Source organism: Lathyrus oleraceus, chromosome 7 (genome assembly GCF_024323335.1).
Source record: "Lathyrus oleraceus cultivar Zhongwan6 chromosome 7, CAAS_Psat_ZW6_1.0, whole genome shotgun sequence".
Classification (NCBI taxonomy): domain Eukaryota; kingdom Viridiplantae; phylum Streptophyta; class Magnoliopsida; order Fabales; family Fabaceae; genus Lathyrus; species Lathyrus oleraceus.
The window spans coordinates 522,431,736-522,443,529 of NC_066585.1; the positions used below are offsets into that span (position 1 = coordinate 522,431,736).

Genomic DNA, 11,794 nt, shown 5'->3' on the forward strand with positions numbered 1-11,794 from the left:
TTTAACTATTTCAAAAGCAGCGAAAGCGCTTTGTTTAGTTCATTAGGAGTTTTTAACTTAAGAAGAAAAGTGATTTTAAAACTATTTTTGGACGCGTTTATAAGTTTAGAGTCTGGTTCGTGAGAACCTCTTTTGGTTAAGAAATCCAGGTTAAAATACTTTTCAAATTAGTCAAGATACTATATTTCTTAAAAATAGGTTTACTACTCTAACGCAATGCGCGCCTTTTTATAAGTGATAATAAGAGGGTTTGATTAGGGAGTACAACTCGGTTCTAAATACGCGAAAGCGACAGTTCCTGTTAAATTGGTTCTTTTTAAAGTAGGAAACACTGCCCATAAGTAATTCTATTAGGAAGTACTTGGATTATTAATTGATTATGTGAATTACATTCGAGCCTATCTATATTAATTGAACTTTATTCAACACTTTACTTTACATTTGCACACTCTAAAAACCCCTATTTTGATTACCTTTGATAAACACCATAACAATAGATAACGATAGATTGACACTTGGTCTCTGTGGATTCGACAATTTTTTATATTACTCTGACACGTTCGTATACTTGCGAAAAGCACGCATCAAGGCGCTGATTAGCAATTGGAATGGACACAGGTGTCTGCAAACAGTATTACAACTCCATAAAAAAGAACAAACTTGGAGGCTATGATATTTACCCTTTTATTATTTTAAAAGCAATTTTATCACTTCATTCAATTATGTGTCTTTATTTTCTCCAAAATCTTTAAGAGTGATGTTTATCAAAAATACAGGTGCTTTGCAAACAAACAGTTAAAATACAAAATAATCTGGGCACAACTTTTGTCGAGAAAATTTCTCTTTTATTGATCTGACCCTTGAATGGGTGATTGTACATAAAGATGCAATTCCTTAGTGAGGTAATTGTCGTGCATAGAAATAAGACGGTAATAAAATTGAGTTCCTATTGATTCTCCACACTGCTATGATCCTTATGTCTTTGATAGTCTGAGTACATCGCTTTGGAAAAAAGTCAGGTAGATTGATTCTTTATCCTCGAGGGATATGCTAGATGCCTGAAAATACAGTTATTTTCCTTGGAATCAATCCCTAACTTTTGCCTGGATAGCCCTTTCGGGTTTTCGATCCACCGGGATACCCATTTTTGCCTGGGCCGCCCTTTCGGGTTTTCAACTCAGCGGGTCAATCTTTTTTTTATTTTTATCCCTAATTTTTGCCTAAATCGCCCTTTCGGGTTTTCGATCCACCGGGATAGCCATTTTTGCCTAAATCGCCCTTTCAGGTTTTCGATTTAGCGACTTTTATTATTCCACTTTTTTAGGCAAAGTACTTTTTAACAACATCAGCATTGGCGGGGAGTGGCAATTCATCACCATCCATAGTTGCTAGGATTAGAGCGCCTCCGGAAAAGGATCTAACCACTACAAATGGACCTTCATAATTCAGTGTCCATTTTCCCCTGGAGTCCTTTTAAATGGGCAAGATTTTCTTCAGCACCAAATCTCCCTCTTGAAACACCCTAGGACAAACTTTTTTGTCGAATGCCCTCTTAAGACGCCTCTGATAGAGTTAACCGTGACACAACGCTTTCAAGCGTTTCTCCTCAATAAGGTTGAGCTCATCGAACCTTGATTGAACCCATTTGACCTCGTCTAACTTAGCCTCCATAAAGACTCTCATAGAGGGAATCTCCACTTCTATAGGGAGGACTGCTTCCATGCCATATACCAAGGATTAAGAGGTTGCCCCTGTTGAAGTTCGTACCGATGTACGATAACCGTGTAATGCAAAAGGTAGCATCTGATGCCAATCCTTGTATGTGACTACCATCTTCTGGATGATTTTCTTGATATTTTTGTTTGCAGCCTCAACAGCCCCATTCATTTTGGGCCGATATGGTGATGAATTATGATGTTCAATCTTGAACGTCGTACATAACTCCTCCATGGTCTTGTTGTTGAGATTGGACCCGTTATCAGTGATGATTTTGTCGGGAATCCCGTATCGACATATGATGTTGTTCTTTAAGAAACGGGCGACTACGTGCTTCGTGACATTCGCATAAGGTGCGGCTTCAACCCATTTGGTAAAGTAGTCTACGACCACCAAGATAAATCTATGTCCATTAGATGCTTTGGGTTCTATCATCCCGATCATGTGGATGCCCCATATAGAGAATGGCCAAGGTGATGCTATAACATTTAGCGGGGTGGGCGGTACATGTACTTTGTCAGCATAGATTTGGCATTTGTAGCATGTTATGGTGTATTGATAACAGTCAACTTCCATCATTAACCAATAGTACCCCGCCCTTAGGATTTTCTTCGCCATGGCGTGCCCATTTGCGTGTGTGCCGAAGGACCCTTCGTGTATGTCCTTCGTAAGCTGATTAGCTTCATGTTTGTCCACACACGTCAACAAAACCATGTCATATATTTGCTTGTACAATACCTCGCCATTCAAAAGGAACTTCAATGCCAACCTCCAAAGGGTCCTTTTATCAAGACTAGAGGCCTCTGCCGGGTATTACTACTTCTCTAGATATTGCTTGATGTCAAAGAACCAGGGTTTACCATCTGGCTCTTCTGTTGTCGTTAGGCAATGCGCGGGTTCATCAAAACGCCTAATTTCAATGTGAGGCTGATGGTTGGGCCATATTAACTTGTACATAGAAGCCAAGGTTGCTAAGGCATCTGCCATCTGATTCTCTTCTTGAGGAATATAAGAGAAAGTGATTTTGTCAAATTTTGGGAGTAGCTTCAACACATAATCCCGATATGGAATTAGGTTAGCATGTCTTGTTTCCCAATCACCTCTGAACTGATGTATCACTAGAGCGGAATCCCCGAATACTTCCAGCACATTGATCTTCAACTCGATAACTTCTTCCAGCCCTAATATGCAAGCTTCATACTCGACCATGTTATTTGTGTAGGTGAAACAAAGTTTTGTGGTGAACGGTAGATGGAAATTCTTGGGAGACATCAGCACTGCCCCAATTCCATGACCTATTGCATTTGAAGCACCGTCGAACATGAGAGTCTAGCTTGCTTTTAGTTCAAGTCCCTCCTTTAGCTCGGAGTCTTCAATATCCTTAACAACCATAATGTCCTCATCTGGGAAGTCAAACTTCAAAGGTTGGTAATCCTCTAGCGGTTGGTGAGCAAGGTGATCTGCTAATACGCTTCCTTTAATTGCCTTTTATGCAACATATCGAATATCGTATTCTGATAACAACATCTGCCATCGAGCAATCCTACTAGTAAGAACTGGTTTCTCGAATATGTACTTGATGGGATCCATTTTAGATACCAACCAAGTCGTATGAGTTAGCATGTACTGCCTGAGACGCTTAGCGGCCCACGCGAGTGCACAACAAGTCTTCTCGAGTAGTGAATATCTGGTCTCGCAATCATTAAACTTCTTGCTCAGATAATATATGGCATGCTCTTTTCTACCAGTCTCATCTTGTTGTCCTAATACACAACCCATGGACTCGTCGAGCACTATTAAATACATGATGAGAGGTCTCCCTTCTGCAGGAGGCATCAGAATCGGCGGCTCTTGTAAGTATTCTTTGATTTTATCGAAGGCTATTTGGCAGTCATCATTCCACTCCACACCTTGATTTTTCCTTAGAAGCTTGAATATTGGTTTACATGTGGTAGTAAGGTGAGAGATAAACTTGGCGATGTAATTCAGTCTTCCCAAGAAACCACAAACTTCCTTCTCAGTACCTTGTCGGGATCTACTTCAATTCCCTTTTGGCTTACAATAAAGCCTAAAAGCTTCCCAGATCGAACCCCAAATATGCATTTGTTAGGATTAAGTCTCAACCTAAACTTCCTCAAACGAGCGAAAAGTTTCTCCAGGTTAGTGATGTGCTCTTCTTCTGTCTGGGATTTGGCAATCATGTCGTCAATATACACCTCAATCTCTTTATGAATCATGTCATGAAAGAGAGTCACCATAGCATGTTGATATGTTTCCCCAACGTTCATTAATCCAAACGGCATCACTTTGTAACAAAAGGTGCCCCAAGGGGTAATGAACGTGGTGTTCTCCATGTCCTCGGGATCCATTTTAATTTGGTTGTGTCCAGAGAAGCCATCCATAAAGGAAAATACGGAAAACTGATCTGTGTTATCCACCAATACATTAATGTGAGGTAATGGGAAATCGTCTTTGGGACTAGCTCTGTTTAAGTCTCGGTAGTCTACGCACATGCGGACTTTCCCATCTTTCTTCGGTACCGGTACAATGCTGGCAACCCATTGTGGGTACTTAGTGAGTTCCAAGGAACCGACGTCAAACTGCTTTCTCACCTCTTCTCTGATCTTGAGAGCCATATCCGGTCGAGTTATTCTTAGCTTTTATTTGACGGCAGAGCATTCTTCTTTAAGGGGAAGCTTGTGGGTCACGATGTCAGTGTCTAATCCGGGAATATCTTGGTATGACCATGCAAACACATCATCATATTCGTGGAGGAGCTCTATCAATCTTGTCTTCACTGCATCTTGAAGCACGGCGCCTACCCTTACTTCTCTCTTGTCTTCTTTTGTTCCCAGATTGATAACTTCGACGTCCTCTTGGTGTGGTTGAATGGCCTTTTCTTCTTGTCTGAGTAATCTGGCCAACTCTTCAGGGAGTTCACAATCTTCCCCTACTTCGTTTTCAGCTCGGTAGATTGGACAATCAAAATCATGTCAGACCCTAGCAGTGTCGTTATCAATGGTCTCGGTGGTGTCTCTGCATGTTATGATTTATGCAGTTTATTTAGAAAGTTCGTGCATAAAAATTGATGCCATTTTATTGTAATTGAAAAAATGAAATGAAAGGAACAAAAATTTGAATGCAAATCGCCATTTTATTAATGATAAAAACTTCTTGAAAGATAAAGGAGGCCCTACAACACGCCACTGTGCCTTGGGCAGAGCACAGGGTTTTGTCTAAAATAATAAAATTACTTTTGAAAAAATTGGGGTACTTCCACAACCTTCCAGTTCGTCAGTTCTTCATTAGGTGCGGCTTGTCGTATCCATCTAGACACCCCCTTTTCGCGAACTTCATTATTGATCATTGCCACCTTGTTGCCAAAAATGTGGCCAGCGCTGCTGAGCGTTTCTTCTACATTAGGAATCTGCTCTTTGTCGTGTTGGTTACCGGTTTCATTTGATGACGGGTCGTACCCTAAACCAAACTTGTCCCGCTTCTCTCGCACTTCCACCACTTTGCCCTAGTCTTGAGCATTTTCACTTTCCATAACAGCCTTAGCTCCTTGCCACGAGGCCATGGACGGTCCTGATTTCGGGGTCTCCAATGTCTGCTGGACAGCCATCATATTTACCACTTCCAAGGATTGGAATGGTGTCTCTGTTATCTCGCCATCCACCTCGATATACCGGAAAGACGTTAAGTGGCTAACCAAGATATCCTCATCTCCTCCAATCACAATCATCTTGTCATTTGTAATGAATTTTAGCTTTTGATGTAAAGTGGAAGTGACAGCGCCTGCAGAGTGAATCCATGGTCTCCCAAGTAGGCAACTATAACCGGGATGTATGTCCATAACCTGGAATGTGATATTGAAAATAGTTGGGCCTATTTTGATCGGTAAGTCAACCTCCCCTATCACTGCTCGCCTTGAGCTATCAAATGCCTTTATGATTAGAGTGTTGGGCTTCATATTTATCCCTTCCATTGGTAGCTTTATCAAAGTGGTCTTCGGCATGACGTTCAGTGAGGAACCTGTGTCTACTAATACCCTTGATAGTATAGTGTTTATGCATTTCAAGGAGATATGTAGGGATTTGTTATGGTTCTTTCCCTCGACCGGCAGTTCATCATCATTAAACCCCAAAAAATTTCCAGTGGTTACACAAGCTATCACATCGTCAAACTGTTCTATCGTTATGTCTTTCGTGATATGTGTTGCGCTTAACACTTTCAACAACGAGTTCCTGTGTGCTTCTAAGCTGAGCAACAAAGATAACATGGAGATTTTTGAAGGTGTTTGATTCAATTGGTCCACCACTTTATAATCACTCTTCTTGATTATCCTCAGAAATTCCTCGGCCTCTTCACAAGTGATTGTAGCTTTAGGAGACAGATGCATTTCTTGCATTTCTTGATTAGGGACGGGGATTTGGACAACAACTACCTTCCCTTTAGCTTTTGCAGAAACATCAGCAGTCCTTGGCGCGAACACTCGGCCACTACGCGTCATTCCAGCTGGCCCCATGATCGAGGTGACGTTTGGTTCATTGGTCACCAAGGGTTGGTCTTCCTGCCCTTGCTTAAAAGTTATGGGTTGATATATCCACGGGACCGCCCTCTCTTCTTCATATGCGAATGATGTTGGAAATTCTATCACCAATGGGCTTATAAGGATTTCCACATTAACTGCATCATAAGGGATGTCCACCACTACTATCTCTTCCTCGCCCTTACCTTTGACACGGCGATTGATCTGTAACTCGCCTTGATCCAACATCCGTTGTATAAAATTCCTCAATTTTTTTTCTTCATCAACCAGCTCTTATGGGAGCAGACCACTCTTTAGAAGCTGTGTTCCTATCATGGCGATAGAGGTTTGAATTTCTTCAACCTTAAGAGTCAATTCTCCCTGATCACTCTCCTCAATGGCACTGACGGAAGCATCCCCATGTGTTGGCATGGGATTGGTGTTCACGTTATGGCGTCTCGGAGTGAAGGTGACAGCCTTTGCCTCAATCAAGTCTTGTACCCGATTTTGAAATGCAAAATAATTCTCCAGGGTATGGTCGGGCGCTCCCATGTGAAACTTACAATGGGCGTTAGCATCATATCCGAGTGGATATGGAAAAACAGTCGGTTTTAGCTCCCTCAACGGTAAAAGCCCCTCCTTTTGCAGATATGGGAATATTTGGCTATAAGGTACGGGTAGAGGGTCAAGTTTCCTTCTTGGGGGCCTTGGCTTGAATTGCCTTGGTGGCGCGGTGTTCTATTGTTGATGATATTGTTGATGCTGTTGTTGATACACTTGTTGTTGCTGTATTTGTTGCTGATAGGGTATGGGTACTACCGCGACGACTTGGCCATATGAAGCCTGTTGCTTCCCCTTGTAGCCTCTGGATATAGCGTTCGTATCACCTTCTCTTTTCTTCTGGAAGCCTCCAGAGTACTTTTTCGGTGCGCTAGGGGCTGCCACAGCTCCTTGAATCTTTCCATCCCTTAACCCTTTTTCTATGCAATCCCCGATTGTGACTAGATGCACAAAGTCGGACGCTGCACTACTCACTAATCTATCAAATAACGGGTCCTTTAGTGTGCCTACAAATATTCCAGTCATCTCTTTTTCAGACAATGGTGGCTCTACCTGAGAAGCCAACTCTCTCCATCGTTGGGCGTATTCTTTAAATGACTCCTTTTCTTTCATGGTCATCCCTTGTAATTGCATTCGGTCGGGCGCCATATCTAAGTTATATTTCTATTGATGGAGAAACGCGTCAGCCAAATCTTCCCAGCTTTGAATCCGCCCTTGCTCTAGGCTCATGTACCATCTTAGAGACGCTCCACTTAAACTGTCTTGGAAATAGTGTATAAGAAGTTTGTCATTTTCAGTATGGGCAACCATTTTCCTGAAGTACATTACCAAGTGACTTCTTGGGCAAGTTTGGCCTTTGTATTTCTCGAAATCAGGAGTCTTAAATTAAGCCGGGATGACCAAATTTGATACCAAACGCATATTCATGGCAGCGGCTCCGAAGACATTATGCCCCTCTATAGCTTTGATCTTCTTTTCCAAGGCGTGAAGCCTATCCGCAGTAGGATCTGGAAGTATCTTAGGCTTCGGTTGATCAGGCACATAGAAAGCATCATACGGGTCATCTCCCATTTCAGATCCATAATAAGCAGACGCATCAGAAGGCTCTGTACGATCCCCATCCCCTTTGTTTCCTACCGGTATATGAACCAGACTCTTCTTGGCGTGGATGAAGCTCTCATCTTGTTGGACCAATCCTGATGTGCTATCATTCTTCCTTGCCCCAGCTTCTGCATCCACAAACCTCTCTCTTTGGGCGATTGCTAGCATTGTTTCTAACAGTTGATCCATTTTCTCTTGGATCGCAATGATGTCTGTCCTCATGGTAACTTCATTAGCCTCAACTTTCTCTAATGTCATCTTGTAGTTGCTTCGCGTCTCGTATCGGTGTTGAATAGTCAGCGTTACTGGATAAAGGGTAAAAAAGGTTGGGTAAGTTTTTTTGAGTTTTTATGAAGCGTGATGCATAATGAGGATATGAATGTTATGCATATTTTATTTTTAGGGAAACGTTTGAGTTTCATTAGTTGTTAGCAATTCGGAGAAACAAGAAATACTTAGAATAACAATAATGGAGTAATTTTAGACATCATTCATTCAAGTACATAAGGTAGGGGTCCAAAAGGCCCTAGTTCAAAATACATTGTCAAAGGAACAAAATATAAGACATAGGAAAATTAAACTGCAGGCTTTCTGGCTTGGAGTTCTTCTAGTTCTTCTTTGAATCTCTTCAGCAACCCTCTACAGAGCAAAATGAAACTGATTATGGCTGGAGTAGTGCCATCTTCCTTCAACTCTTCAACCGCGTCTCTTAACTTCCATGGTAATTCTTTAGCCGCCCAATTACAGAACCCCACCAGCCCATCGAGCTTTGCACGGAACTTATCCCTATCTCCTTGCAAGAAGTCTATAGTCTTCTTAAAGGATTCATAATCTTCAATCACATACTCTCGTTCCTTCAACCATATAAAGTTGTCTTGGTGTAATGACTCTAGCTGGCTCTTCCAATAGCTGGCAGACTCTTTTGTGTCTCTCACTTCTCGACACTTTTCCTCCCATATTATGGGTGAAACCCTAGAGACTTCAGTGGTTATATCTTTGAGTTGGCGTTCTTGATCCGCTTCAGCCTTTGCATGACGAACATAAATGGTGAGTTCTTTTATCTGAGCCCCAAGTGTATCTCTTATCGTCTTGTTTTCCTTTGTGGCTAGATGCCACCAATGCTCATTGTCCTGACATTCCTTCTGGGCTTGTCGTAATTGACCCTTAAGAGTATCTAGACAAAGGTCAGCTTGTTCTAGTCCTACTTTGATCTTTTTTCTCTTATGCTCCTCTTTGTTAAACTTTTCCACATGTGCTTGAAGCTGTACATCCTTTCTCTCAAGGTCCCACTTCATGGTGTTTTTCTCATTGATGACTTGTTGGAGTTTTAACTTCAATTATTCATTTTCTCTTTCTAATTTGGCCATGGTGGTCTTGAGTTCATCCACTTCCTCAATAGGGATATGGGTGAGCTTAGGTTCAGGAAGAGGTACAGATATCCGAGTGACGAATGGCATCTTGATCATCTCCACCCTTTCCTTTACCCAATGAAAATATGGTTCTTTTGTAATCCCATTAGCTCTCCCCAAATCAGCTCTCCTTTTTCGATTGACATTCTTCCAAGCCTCTCTGATTCGTTGGAACAAGCTAGGATTCTCAACCCCAAAGTCAAGCAACAAGAAAGCTTCCAAAGACCTTGCATCTGGAGGGCCTTTCATTGGGTACCCAAGCTGTCTTAGTGATAGAACCAGATTAGAGTTTACACATCCTTGAGTTCCAATAAGCGGTATATTAGGGAAATCTCCACATCTGAATATGATGTCCACGTTGACATATTCTTTGGAATACCAAGAAAGATCTTCGGATTGGAGCGACCCCAACCTCTGAGGCCAACTAGCATCTGTTTGTCCAACCCAAGCACCTGTCTTCAGAAGATGTTCTAGAAACCACTGATATAATAAAGGAGCACAACAAGCAATCATTCCTTTCTTCTTGGTGTATATGTGGCTCATGTAATAGTAAACGTCAGCTAACAAGGTGGGTACTGGGTTTCCGGTGAGGAAAATGCAAATAGCAGCCATGTCTATGAAACCATCCATATTTGGGAACAGGACGATGCCATAGATGGCCAACGCAATAGCAGAGTAACAAGCGTCCCAACTTTCTGCTTTTAGTAGGGTATGAGCTCTTTCCAAGAGAAAGCTTAGCAAAAATCCTTTGGTATTCCCTTTGATCTCTATGTTAGCCTCTACTTCCCTTTCGTCCATGTGAAGCGTGCTAACAATGATCTCAAGGGGCAAAGATTCATCTATCCCTTCATATAGTGGCTTGTTCTTCATAGGAATCCTAACAAGACACTCGAATTCTTCCAACGTTGGTGCTAAACGAAAATCTTGGAATGTGAAACACCTTAAAGGTAGGTCATAGAATTGGGCCAAAGTGACTAAAGTTGTATGGTCCACTCGTTGGTTGAGGATGCTGAGTAGATTGCCATAATTCTTCCCAAAATTGATTTTGTATACCGGGTGCATTTGTGAGACCAGGTCACGCAAGCTTCTTAGATCGGGATCTTTAAACTTGAAAGAGTAAATGTTTCTTTTGCTTGATTCCATGCTTCTTGAACTCCTACAACTTATGATACTCAGATTCCTTGGAAATAAAATAATATGAATGCCATGTTATGAATAATTCTATGCATGTCACAAGTAGGTCAACATACAGGCCGTGAGAGTGGGTATCCTTGATTACTAGACAAAAACCCTTTTGGAAGGATGCTAAAGTTAGGAGGTTCCCAAAGTCATCAATCACTGTTCAGAAAGGTTATTGTCATGACGAAATCTCATCCGCCAATAACGTCCCTAAAAAGAGTCTCGTCTGGGGGAGGCTTTCGTATGGTCCCAAAGAGGAAAACTCCTAGAGGGTCCATACTACACAACTCTCGAGTCCAAGGTTCTAATAAGGTTCTCAGAGTCATAGATCAAGGTTGGGAATAGTACTATAAGGTAGTAATACGCCCAAGGGATCTCATCTGATTGGGGCTTTCATATTAACCCAACAAGTCTGAGACTTTTCAGGTAGATACTACATAACCGCCGGATATAGTGGATTAAAAGGTCCCTAGAGTCATTGATCCAACTTGAGAATACTATCGTCGTGACAAAAACTCATCGGACAACAATATCTCAAGAGAATCTCCTCTAGGCGGGATCTTCGTATCTTCCCAACAAGGAAGACTCCTTGTGGGCGTCCACTACACAACTACCAACTTAAACTTATGGTTTTTCTCAGACTCGGGTGGAGAGCATATCTCACAAAGTACCACCAATCAGAGAACCCCAATAATACATAGCCAATAAAACACCAAACAATAATTATGACAGAATAATAATAACAGAATAAAAATAACAAACAACAAACAAGATTAACACACAATACATAAATTGAACTAAATTATGCTTCACTCTCTTTTGCTTGGAGCTATTCCCCAGCAGAGTCGGCATATGTCGCATCTCGAAAAATACGATTCCTCGCGATGGTCGCGGAAAAATTATATTCGAACAGAGTCGCCACCAAACTTTATTTATCCCAATGAAGGAATAGGAAAATATCGATAAAACCTTTTAAAAAAATGGAATAATGGTCATCGCAACCATATTCGGGTTCGGGAGTTGATTACGCAAGGGGAAGGTATTAGCACCCCTCATGTCCGTTGTACTCAACGGGAACCTTTTAGTTCAATTTTGTGATTTGAGTGTTAGCTGAATGTTGTTTGTTTTCTTTGAGTTAAAAAAAGATTAAAAATAGAGATGGGTGGAAACCTCAGAAGGGGGGAAAAGGGAGGTTTTTTTGTTAGTGTGCTCGCCAAGATCTCGCAATCTCGTTGTCGCATCCGCGAAAAACAACCAGCGGGAAAAACAAACAAACAGAGCCACCACCGTGCGTTAT

The 11,794-nt window shown here is 41.6% G+C and overlaps 2 protein-coding genes across 2 annotated transcripts; both read right to left on the reverse strand.

Moving 5' to 3' along the window:
* Positions 1-5,239: 5,239 nt before the first annotated feature.
* LOC127104725 (uncharacterized) lies at positions 5,240-6,496 on the reverse strand. Its single transcript, XM_051041890.1, has one exon. It carries the CDS (start codon positions 6,494-6,496, stop codon positions 5,240-5,242), a length of 1,257 nt encoding a protein of 418 aa, XP_050897847.1.
* A 2,750-nt stretch (positions 6,497-9,246) lies between these two features.
* Positions 9,247-10,461, reverse strand: LOC127104726 (uncharacterized). The gene has a single exon (XM_051041891.1). The coding sequence runs from the start codon at positions 10,459-10,461 to the stop codon at positions 9,247-9,249; it is 1,215 nt and encodes a 404-aa protein (XP_050897848.1).
* Between the last annotated feature and the right edge of the window lie 1,333 nt (positions 10,462-11,794).

Excerpts from the sequence above, each read along its gene's own strand:
- LOC127104725 (XM_051041890.1), bottom strand. The coding sequence starts at position 6,496 with ATGTTGGATCAAGGCGAGTTACAGATCAATCGCCGTGTCAAAGGTAAG.
- LOC127104726 (XM_051041891.1), bottom strand. The coding sequence starts at position 10,461 with ATGGAATCAAGCAAAAGAAACATTTACTCTTTCAAGTTTAAAGATCCC.